The sequence below is a fragment of the Thalassophryne amazonica genome, chromosome 10 (assembly GCF_902500255.1).
Source record: "Thalassophryne amazonica chromosome 10, fThaAma1.1, whole genome shotgun sequence".
In the NCBI taxonomy this organism is placed as follows: Eukaryota; Metazoa; Chordata; class Actinopteri; order Batrachoidiformes; family Batrachoididae; genus Thalassophryne; species Thalassophryne amazonica.
This window is the reverse complement of record NC_047112.1, coordinates 26041246-26053490: the sequence shown is the minus strand read 5'-3', so window position 1 is coordinate 26053490 and position 12245 is coordinate 26041246. Positions and strand designations below refer to the sequence as shown.

General features: G+C 41.1%; 1 protein-coding gene across 1 annotated transcript in view; it reads right to left on the bottom strand.

Annotated features, from left to right (window-relative positions):
- tprb (translocated promoter region b, nuclear basket protein) overlaps window positions 1-12245 on the bottom strand; it is a 59020-nt gene that overhangs the window by 12571 nt on the left and 34204 nt on the right. Inside the window, 12 exon segments of the mRNA XM_034179603.1 lie at window positions 4506-4533; window positions 4536-4684; window positions 4687-4750; window positions 4752-4798; window positions 4927-5123; window positions 5260-5305; window positions 5308-5332; window positions 9780-9973; window positions 10098-10142; window positions 10145-10308; window positions 10882-11015; window positions 11585-11795. Coding sequence (XP_034035494.1) covers window positions 4506-4533; window positions 4536-4684; window positions 4687-4750; window positions 4752-4798; window positions 4927-5123; window positions 5260-5305; window positions 5308-5332; window positions 9780-9973; window positions 10098-10142; window positions 10145-10308; window positions 10882-11015; window positions 11585-11795 — 1304 coding nt within the window.

Sequence of the window (12245 nt, the reverse complement as noted above, 5' to 3'; positions counted from 1 at the left end):
TGAACGAAATTTATCCTCTGTATTGAGAGAAACCTTATTATATTATATTTAATACATTATACAATTTGGAACTGAGACATGGTTAAATGTGATATGCCTGATTTTAATATACTGGTTTTAAAATGTTTTGGTAAAGATACAACTGAAGTGAGAGGTGGTGGTATGATAATGGTGAGAGATCCCACAGAGATTGAATTGTGCAATGTTCTGAATGTCAAAGATACTTTATGGGTTTGGATGAAAAATGAGTGTAGTAATGATAATCTACTTGGTGTAGTATATAGAAAAGGTGATGCAAGTGATGATTGCAATGCAAGGTTGTTAGAACAATTTGATGTCTGTAGGATTTGCAAAGGTAAAATACTTATAAATGGTGATTCTAACATGCCAAATATTGAATGGTCAAATTGTATGATCAATGAAGGTGAAAATTCTTTTTCGCAACGATTCTATGATAAACTCAGTGATCTCTTTTGAGTCAGAATGTATTAGAACCTACTAGACAAAGGTGAACCAACACCCCACACTGTTTGGACTTAGTAATTTCTTCTTCAGCTGTGAATGTCAGCAATATTAGTCTTTGTTGCCCTATTGGAAAAGCAAACCATAGTGTGCTAACATGGGATTTTCATGGCCCAAGCAGAGGGTCACCCCTTTGAGTCTGGTCTGCTTGAGGTTTCTTCCTCAGAGGGAGTTTTTCCTTACCACTGTTGCTCTGGGGGTTGGTAAGGTTAGACCTTACCTGTGTGAAGCGCCTTGAGGCAACTCTGTTGTGATTTGGCGCTATATAAAGGAAATAAATTAAACTGAAATAAATTGTAGACTTGGGATCACTGGTTGCTCTCTGCCCAGCCTGGAAGACATTGCCAGCTCTCGCTACCTCAGCAGAGCTGCCAGCATCAGCAAAGACACATCCCACCCCAGCAACCACCTGTTTGACCTACTACCCTCCGGCCGACAGTATAGGTCAATCAAAACTAGGACAAACAGACTCAGGGAGAGCTTTCTCCCGAGAGCGATCACTGCACTGAACAATAACAAATCACTCTAATCCGCACCTTTCAAGTTTCTTGTGCAATATCTGTAAACCATGTGCAATATTCCCATAATCGTGCTGACTATGAAAAACTATGTAACATGCTCAGAAAGGTTGATTGGTCACGTGTTCTTAACTGTAATGATGTTGACAAAGCATGGAACTTTTTTCACGAGCAGATTAGCATTGCTGTTGCAGAGTGTGTGCCATTAGTCAAAATAACTAGTGGTGGTAAAATAAATCCACCTTGGTTGAATTTGTCAGTTAAATGTGTATTAGAAAGACATATTTTACTTTTAAAAGGTATCAAGAAACCAAATCTTATCTTAGGTATCAAGACTATGTTAAATCGAGAAATGCAGCTAACAAAAAAATTCCAGCTGCCAAGAGATTTTGAAAAAAAAATCTTTGTAACGGGTAAAAAAGAACCCAAAAAGCATTTATATGTACTCGTATGTGAACAGTAAAATAAAAACAGGTCAAAAATTAGCAAACTTAGGGGAGAAAATGGTGTTGTATTAAATGATACCCAGGAAATTGCTGCTGAATTGAATAGCTTTTTTCAGTCCTTCTTTGTAAAGGAGGATGATAAAAGTCTGATATGGTTCAATGATTTCATGTGTAGTATTCATGGAGAAGCAGTATGTGATCCTTTTAGTTTTTATGGTGATGTAAATACACCAGTGTACTAGACGATGTATTCTTTCCCCCGAGGATGTTAGAAAATTACTGATGTCAGTTAATCCTAACAAGTCCATGGGACCTGACGAGGTCCATTCTCGAGTACTTAAAGAGTCTGCCGAGGTTATTTTTATGCCGCTTTATTGCATTCTTAGACAATCTCTTGACCAAAGTAAACTCCCGAATATTTGGTAACGGGCCAATGTTACTTCTATTTTTTAAAAAGGTGTAAAGCTGTTGCTGGCAATTACAGGCCTGTGAGTTTGACTCTCAAGTTTGCAAGTTATGTGAAAGTTAGTAAGGGAAAAACTGTATTGTTTCTGGAAAAAATGTTAAGTAATGATCAGCATGGCTTCCATAGAGGGAGGTCATGTCTGACCAATCTATTGGTCACGCTAGAGCAGGGGTAGGCAACCTGTTCCCGAAAGAGCCATGAGAGTGCAGGTTTTCTTTGCAGCCACTGACTCCACCAGGTGATTTTACTGATTAATATCACTTTGAGCAGATGGAATCAGTTAATCAGTGAAATCACCTGGTGGAGTCAGTGGCTGCAAAGAAAACCTGCACCCTCATGGCTCTTTCTGGAACAGGTTGCCTACCCCTGCGCTAGAGGAATGGACGAAGCTACATGACAAAGGGTTACCTTTTGATGTACTTTACCTCGATTTTAAAAAAGCGTTTGATTCTGTTCCCCACGCGAGATTAGTTTACAAATTAAGAAAATGTGGTATAGGTGGCAAGCTCTTAAATTGGATCGAAATTTCCTTAGTGACAGGAGAAAACGTGTATGCATCGATGGTGCCCAGTCGCCTGGATGCAGGTCACTAGTGGCGTCCTCAGGGGTCAGTCATTGGGCTGGTATTGTTTCATTTATGTATTAATGACCTGCCTTCCACGATTACTTCGAACTGCAAAGTTTTCGCAGATGATACTAAAGTGTATCATCCCATACTATCCTTGGTAGGTAGGAATGATCTCAAAAAAGATATAGATAATCTTCTCTTATAGTCAAAAGACTGGCTGCTTGGGTTCAATGAACAAAAATGCAAAGTCTTACACATGGGCGGGGGGAAAAATCCATGTTACGAGTACACAATGAATAACGAAACCCTGCAAACAGTAACAGAAGAAATAACCTCTCTTTTCCAGGCATATTGCAGCATCGGCTGCTAAGGCAAATAGGGTACTGGATAGGATTAGTAGAACCTTTTCCTTTATAGACGAGGAGTCTTTTCTCAGCCTTTACAAAAGTTTTGTCCACCCTCACCTACAATATTGCATACAGGCCTGGTCGTCATACCGTGAAAAAGATAAAATGGTTTTAGAGAAAGCCCAGAGGCGAGCGACAAAGCTAGTTCCTGAATTACGTGCTCTTTCTTATGAAGACAGACTAGGTTTGACCACCTTAGAGGAGAGACGTGTCCGGGAGATCTAATCGAACTATATAAAATATTAAATGGTTACAAGAATATAGATTATCAAGACTTTTTTGATTTATAAAGGTATATTGGCCTCAGGGTTGCAAAATGAGTTTGAGGTGAAAAGAACAAGGTTGAATATCAGAAAAAAAACTTTTTCAGTGTCAAAGTTTGTAGAAATTTGGAATAGTCTACTGAGCAATGTGGTACTCCCTCGCCAAGTGTGAACACATTTCAAAATAGATATGACAGCATTTATAATGCAAAAACACCACCAATGGCACCATCCCATAGTTTGTTTTATTGTTACATTTTTATTGTTATGATGTGTCATTATATACTTTCATATACTTTCAATAAATGAATTATAAAATTTATTGCAATTTTGAGTTGAATTGGGATATTTTATATCCCCACCCAATATTCACATTAGATAACCATGGCTGGCCATTACTACCCTGATGGAGTACATCTTACTGTTTGATTATCTTTTTCACTATGACTCATACATACTGTAGGGGATGATGAAATTTGTGGTCAGGGAGACTAGTCATTAGATCTGGTATTGATCTAAAGTCTTTTCTTATCTGGTTATTTGAGTTTCCTTATCCCTTTCTCAATAATTTGAGAAATGGCCTTATGACATCACAAAGATTTACAGTATAAATATTCTACATGAAAGCCTACAAGGCATAGTGCAAAACCTCTCTGTCAGTGAGCAGAAGTAATTATGCAGAGGACGCATGCATTTTCTGAGCACAATTGTTCTCCTGGCTATTTCTGCCTTAATTGATGGGAAATTGTGGAGTGTCAGGAAATGGGGACATATGCAGCACAACCTCAGGAACAGAACTCCGCACATTTCAGACTACAAGTTGTGGCATGTGCTCTGCCCACTTGGTCAACGCTTCAAGTCTGAGAGCTTGCACTACTGCCAAACCCAAACACACCATTGAGTCCTGGATGGCAAACCACCCAGACAGACAAACCAGTCCATCCGAAACCTCTCGAAAAGTAACCATCTATCAGTCAAAGCCAGGTGAAACGTGGGAATCCCCTTGGGCTGCCCCACCCACTAGATTCAACACTGAGGCACCTATGTGCTGGATCAGGCAGAGATAAGTTGTGCCTGCATGGCCAAAATGTCGTAACTGACATTCCCTCCATTACACTGAAACGGACAGGCCTCATCTTAATCTCCCCTAGTCGCTGCCCACAAAATAATTCAAACATACTGGTGCTGTCCATTGCCACATCCACCAGACTATAACAGGAGTTTTGCATCTTACTCTCAGTAATATTTCAGAAACAAGAATATTATCAAACAGTATAATCAAAAGAGTCACTTTTCAACGTATACATTTTCTCACCTGTTCCAAACACAGTGGAGGAGGGGAGGATGTTGCAGGCCATTCCACCTGTGAGCTCGGTGTGGCTTCGATGACCACAGGTGTCTGCTCCTGATTGGCTGGCTCAGCATGAGTCATGCTCTGTTGCTGTGTTGGTTGGACAAATGCCGTGGCCTGAATCTGGGACTGCTGCACAGGCGCATCGGATTAGCCAACGTAGTCTGGACATTGGGGCTAGCGGAGCGTACTGAACCACTGGCACTGCCAGTACACGGTAACATGCTCCACTGGGGGACTTTCAGTAGACTGCATTGCTGTAGAAACAGTCAAAAATGAAGAGAGGACCCAATAATACACATCCAAAATTAGAAATAAATAATTTAAAGTCATCTTGTGATGCATTGCAAATATCCAGAAAATTTATGTCTGATGGCAGACTTACCTTCCTGAGTCTCCACTTGTGTGGTGGGCATAACAGTGGCAGTGGGTGTTGGAGTGGGTACAGGCGCTGGGGTGATCATAGGCCTGATGCTTGCCCTTGGAGTGGGCTTGTTTCCTGGGTTGGACAGGCTGCTGCTAGCTGTCGCCACTACAGGTGTTGGTTTAATATTTGCAGTGGGAGGCTCAGAGGTGCTGGTACTGAAAGAACCAGTGACAGATGGTGACTCGTACTTCTACTCTGCTGGAGAATAGTCTGCTCACTTTCAACTTGCGTGTTGGACATGAAACCAGAACTTATACGTAACCGTTTTTACAGTAGCACAGTATATCATACCTGCCACGGTCCTGCTGTTGGAGTAGTTTCAAGGAGATCTGTCTTGTTCAGAGCTCCTCTGTGGTTCTTGGGTCTAAAATCAGGATAAACAGAAGTATCACATTGAAGACCACCACCACCACATCCTTGAACCTTCTGAGGCCAAGAAGACATAACGGAGAAACCTTAAGTAAGGATTAAGATAGCATAATGCAGAATGTCAGAATGTAAGATCCAAACCACAATGGGGCTCTCGGGAGTTTCCTCAGAAAACTGAATTTCTACAAGTGCTAAGGTACATTCTAAGAATAAATGTGTTAACATGACCTAGCAATAAATGTTATAAATTATACTAAATCTTAAAAATATTACATCTTCTATATCTGAAACAAGGATATTACTGAATGTTAAAACAGACTATTTCTGACAATAAAACAATTACTTTGATATAGTGGTGCTAATGTCAAGATCTCTGACGAACAAATGTGTGATAACGCAGGGAGGCACTTTTTAAAACCTGAAAGTCTACACCATCAGTACATCTCAACTGTTACTTTTGAGCTCCACTGTGGTGCTGTACAGAGACAAAATGAAGAATAAAAGAATTTTTGTCACTGTCCAACTACACATGGAATAAAGTTTTGTTTTTTCCCACAATAGTTAGTTTAGGGAGACATTCAAAAGAAAATGTAAAGTACTGTGGAATACTGGACATTTGTCAATATGTTGTCAATATGCAAAACTAGATTTATTCCTCTTGAATGGACAGCACACCGAGTCTGCAATACTTCCACAAAGTATTCACAGCACTTCCCTTTTCCACATTATTCCAAAATGGATTAAAAAAAATTTTTCCTCAAAATTCTACACACAATACCCTATGATGACAATGTGAAAAAGTTTTTTTTTTTTGGCAAATTCATATTATATATATATCTATCTCACATGAAATTACATGTAGATAAGTATTCACAGCCTTTGCCATGAAACTTAAAATTGAGCTCAGGTGCATCCTGTTTCCACTGATCATCCTTGAGATGTTTCTACAGCTTTATTGGAGTCCACCTGGGGTAAACTCAGTTGATTGGACATGATTTGGAAAGGCACACACCCGTCTACATATAAGGTCCCAGAGTTGACAGTGCATGTCAGAGCACAAACCAAGCATGAGGTCAAAGGAATTGTCTGTAGACCTCTGAGACAGGATTGTCTCAAGACATAAATCTGGGGAAGGGTACAGAAACATTTCTGCTGCTTTTAAAGCCTCAATGAGCACAGTGACCATCATCCATAAATAGTTCCATAAAATCCATAAAAAGTTCGGTCCACCAGGACTCTTCCTAGAGCTGGCCACCCGTCTAAACTGAGCGATCGAGAGAGAAGGGCCTTATAGTCAGGGAAGTGACCAAGAACCTGATGGTCACTCTGTCAGAGCTCCAGCATTCCTCTGTGGAGAGAGGAGAACCTTCCAGAAGGACAACCATCTCTGCAGCAATCCACCAAATAGGTCTGTATGGTAGAGTGACCAAACAGAAGCCACTGCTTAGTTAAAGGCACATGGCAGCCCACTTGAAGTTTGCCAAAAGGCACCTGAAGGACTCTCAGACCATGACAAAGTTCTCTGGTCTGAAGAGACAAAATTGAACTCTTTGTTGTAAATGCAAGGCCCCATTCCTGCAGTGAAGCGTGGTGGTGGCAGCATCATACTGTGGGGATGATTTTCAGTGGCAGGAACTGTGAGACGAGTCAGGATTGAGGGAAAGATGAATGCACCAATGTACAGAGACATCCTGGATGAAAACCTGCTCCAGAGTGCTCTTGACCTCAGACTGGGATGACAGTTCATCTTTCAGTCAGGACAATGACCCTAAACACACAGCCAAGATGTCAAAAGAGTGGCTTCAGAACAACTCTGTGAATGTCCTTAAGTGGCCCAGTCAGAGACCAGACTTCAATCTGACTGAACATCTCTGGAGAGATCTGCGAATGGATGTACACCGACACTCCCCATCCAACCTGATGGATGTTGAGAGGTGCTGCAAAGAGGAATGGACAAAATTGCCCAAAGATAGGTGCACCAAGTTTGTGACATCATATTGAATACTTGAGGATGTAATTGCTGCCAAAGGTGCATCAACAAAGTATTGACCAAAGGGTGTGAATACTTATGTACATGTGATTTCTTAGTCGTTTTAATTTTTAATAAATTGGCTTTAAAAAAAAAAAGAACTTTTTTCATGTCATTATGGGATGTTGTGAGTACAATTTTGAGGGGAAAAAAAATTACCCGATTTTGGAATGAGGCTGTAATATAAAATGTGGAAAAGTGAAGCGCTATGAATACTTTCCAGATGCACGGTACTTCAAAAAAAACACCAAAAATACAAAGTCAACATTTTTCATAGCTTTTCACACCCACTGGATGGAACCCAGGAACGTCTTATTTCAGTCTTACACCCACCACTGTCTCTTTTATCCAGGGATGAGATTGGCAAATTCGATTTTCAGAGGAAAAATAAGCCAGGGTCCGGGGGGCTGCAGGCAGCATTTTGCGGTTTTTAAAACATGTAAATTGCACTAAAGTGATATTAAAAACTACTATAAATGCCAGGTGTTCAAATCTATAATTCAAACTGTAAACCCTTACTAAGACCATCTACTGTACATGTGTATTTTTGTGACCAAAATATTTTTTCATAACTACACTTACTTGATTTTCAGCATGGCACACTTGTCAACAAACATACATGTACAGGTAATCCTCAATACAGTACATGTATAATCCAATGTTCTATGTCCATTGAACTGTCAGACCATATAAGGTTTATATTTAGTCGATGTGGATCTCCATCTATAACACTATCATCACGTGTATACATGTATATAATATACACACACATACATGTACATATAATTACAATGTTCTAGCACACTACAATAACGTCAAAATGTCTGTTTACATAATCCACTGACTGTGTGTGCGCGCAACACTGAAGAAAGGGCGGGAGAAACACATACGAGTATATAACCTTTGCGCTGATTGGTCATAAGCTTTGTAATAACCAATGAAAATGTGCGTAAGTAATAGCTTCGACTGAGCTTCGATACCGTCTCGATTTTTAGGATTTGTTGAGGGAAAAACTACCGAATACAGTGGGTCCCATCGTTTATCACGGGAGTTACGGTCTAAAAATAGCCTGCGATAGGCAAAATCCGCAAAGTAGTCAGCGTTATTTTTTACAATTATTATGAAGACTTTAAGGCTGAGTAAAACCCCTCACTACACACTTTATACACTTTTCCTCAGGCATAACATTTTTTCACTTTTCTCTCCTGTGTAAACACACTCAAAGTTCAAACATTAGTAGAAAAATAAGCCAGGTATTATAGAATGAAAACCAAAGATCAAAACCTGTTTTCAGGCCCAAACATTTGTTTGAGAATAAAATAGCACATTTCCTATAAATAATTATGATGGCTTTTAGAACTAACGAATTAAATTTTAACGATCACCTACGAGGTTGGACACATAAGAAATTATTAATAGTAACTGACCAGTATTTCACAGTTCCTCTGATCGCGCCTCTGCGTCCTGGCGCTGCTCCGCTCTTTTTCCCACTGAGTCACACCTCGCTGCAAGTGTCTTTTTCAAGTTATGGGTAGTTGTTGGCGCTCTTTTTCTTCTGGGCAAGAAGCAGAACACAATGCGCGTGCTGTTTCTTCGCTCACTGCCTCCGGTGTTACCGTTGCGAGACGGATGTGGGAACCGCAAAGAAGCCAATACATTAAAAAGATATAAACTTCTCTCAGTGACCATGGAGCTCTGCAGCTGCGGTTACCGAGACCAGGCAGCGCTGCGGATTTTTCCGCAAGAATTCCATCCTTGCTGCAACGCTCTGCATCAAAACAGCGAGCGCAGTTTCTGGACCTGCTGCCAGATTTTGGAGGCATGCGCTGTTAAAAAAGAAAAAGAAAAGAAGCAGCAGCATGCAAAATTGAACAAAAAAAAAATCCGCAAAACTGCATTATCGCAAAAGGTGAACCTCGATATAGCGAGGGACCACTGTATTGGAAGTTGAAAGACTACACAGTTACCTCCCTTACACTACATGCTCATTGTGCACCTACTTCATACTGGTCACTTCAGCACAGCGTTACTTCCGCGTTCGGCTGACTGACGGACTGATCGAACTTGCTGCGTCGGGATAACAAACAAAGATCACTCAGTGTTCTGAATAGATGACAATTTTATTAAACAAGGTACTCCTGGCATTAATCTTTTTTTGCATTCTTACCCTCCCCCAAATTTTCTCAACGGATTTGGACGTTCACAAATCGACCCAGAGGACTGTCAAATCCGTGGAAATCTGTGGAAAAATCTCATCCCTGTTTATCCACATAAGCCAAGTCAAATGAGTTGTTTGCTGTTGCTGCTGAACACACCTAATCAGGTGTGAGTCGGGCAGGGAGAACAGGAAACCATGCAGTACTTGAGGTTCAGAGTAGAAGACTGATTGAATATGATGTATTCTTTCACTCACCTTGCTGGGACCTACTTCAGTCGGCTCATCTCTCTGCTCCTGTCTCTCCTGCTGGCCTCGCAGGTCTCTGAGTTCCCTCTCCTGTCGACTGAAACGCCCCTCATATTGGGACTTGAGAGCACTTATCCGAACCTCCAGCTCATCACACTGATGCTTCACCTCCTCGTTTTCCTTCTGCAGCTGATCTTTATTGACTGGTCATACAGTAAAATAATTAAGCTGTAGATTGGTACAATATAAACAAGGCAACACTACAAACAGATTTCATTTCAACCCAAAAAATAGTGTATTTCAAAGACTAGAGAACTTTCATCTCACCCATGAGCTGATTGATTTTCTGCTTGGCCAACACAATGGCTTTCTGGTTTTCTCTTCCTTGTCAGTCATCTGCTGTCTAAGTGACTCTTCCTGGGAAGCTTTATCCTGCAACTCCTGCCTCATTCTGCTTAATTCTGCCTGCAGTCGGGATGACTGCTCATGGGCAGTGCGCACCTCAGCATCACGCTCAGCACGCTCCTATAGCACACAACACAGCATGATGTAATAAAACGGTATAAAATAATTATATGTACAGGTTTAAAAGATAAAGATCTACTTTATTTATCCCCAAGGAAATTATTTTGCCAGAGTACAGAAACTTGTTATGTATTCATCCTGCAGAAGGGGGAGGAATTATACAGTCTGACTGCCACAGGTAGGAAAGACCTCCTTTGGCGTTCTGTGGAGCACCTCGGTGGTCTCAGTCTACAACTGAATGTGCTCTGACAGGACATCAGTGTGGCATGCAGGGGGCTGGAGGTGACACCTTATATGACCAAGACTAAAACTTCATTGCCCATTGTGTAGGTTTTTTTTTTTGGCAGAGAATAAAATTTGGCTAGTGGGACAAGCTCCAGCCCCCTGTGACCCTTAATTGGAGTAAGCGGTTGAAGATGAGTAAATGAGAATAAAATTTGCCAAATGCTGAGGTGCAGTTTTTCTAACATTTGTCCGTGCACCTTTCTTTATTATTATGAAATTCTGAATTGGTATCATTTTGCAGTTACTATAAACCCATTCACATGATTTGTTGTAGTGAAGCTGTTTTAACCTTGTGGCGTTCTCCAGTTGTCCCTCCAGCTCCCTGGTCCTGGCTTCATCTTGACTCAGGGAATCTCTAACGGTCTGCAGTTCCTGGACCGAAGCTTGACGAGCTCCTCGTCTTGTGACGGGCCTGCTGTTGGCCTCAGTTACCAACTGAAAGATCACAGTAATCAAATGCCAATCAGCACCACTAGCTGTGGCATTGGATGTCTATTCGGGTCTGATTTGATTAATCACTGTTACATAATATGCAAGCAATACTTTCATTCACAGACTGCAAACACTGTGCACATACTTCAAACAGAGACAACAAAATTTACATGACTGAACATTTGGCTTGTGACCATGGGATCCTTAGTTCAATTCCCCAAACAGATTGGAGGGGACTAAGGTGCTCTCGACCAGGGTCCTGAACTCCCGGGTTGCTCATGCTGTGCAACTGGGGTGGTATCGGTGTGTGAGTGCATGTGTGATGGTGACGTGTCATTATAAACTGCTTTGAGCATCTGCACCTGGTGGTAAAAGGGCCGTACAAAAGCAGGCAATTTACCATTTCATCACTTGAGCCACTAATGGATAATATGTGGAGTCTGACTAGACTACAGGTGGCAGTAGAGACAAGATGAAAACATAAGAAGTTGAATAGATGCTCAAAGTTATTGACCCCATCAGATTCTGAACATGGTAGAACAGAACCATCAAACAGCCAGGACTTCTCTTACCTTGTCACGTTCCAGCTTGAGCTCATCATACTGAGTCTTATAGCGCCGTGCGATCTTTTTGACCTGAGTTATAGTTCGCAGCTTCTCCTGGAGTTCTGCGGTCTTGGTCTCTACTTCCTTCTTTAGCAGATTCCTCTCTTCACACAACTTATTCATTCCTTCACGTGCATTTTGGAGCTGGGTTTGCATGGATGTTGTTACAGTACTGGTCCTTTGGAGAAAAATAAGATATTGAAAATTAACATTAAAAGAATGGGAGAAAAAATGGCTGGAGTGCATGAGTGAAAGAAATAAATGAAAGAGTGCATACAAAAGCCCAATACTTCTCTTTTTTTGGGGGGGGGGGGGGGGGGGGGGGGGGGGGGGGGGGGGGGGGGGGGGGCAGCAAAATGCTGGGTGTGGAGAAAAAAAAAAAAAAAAAAAAAAAAAAAAAAACATTCCTGACATTTATAAATGCCTTTTTTGTTTAACTGAATTTTGTTTCAAGTAGGAAATGTACCAGAATCCCTGAAATGCTCAAAATGGCGGCTAGATAGCAACAAAAACTGCTCAAGTGTGTGGCAACATCTCAACTGTTTATTCATTTGAGAGGTCAACTTTTGGTGAAGATGGGCTGACAGCCAAAAAGAAAAAAAAAACTTACAGTTGTGTCTTCTGCCCT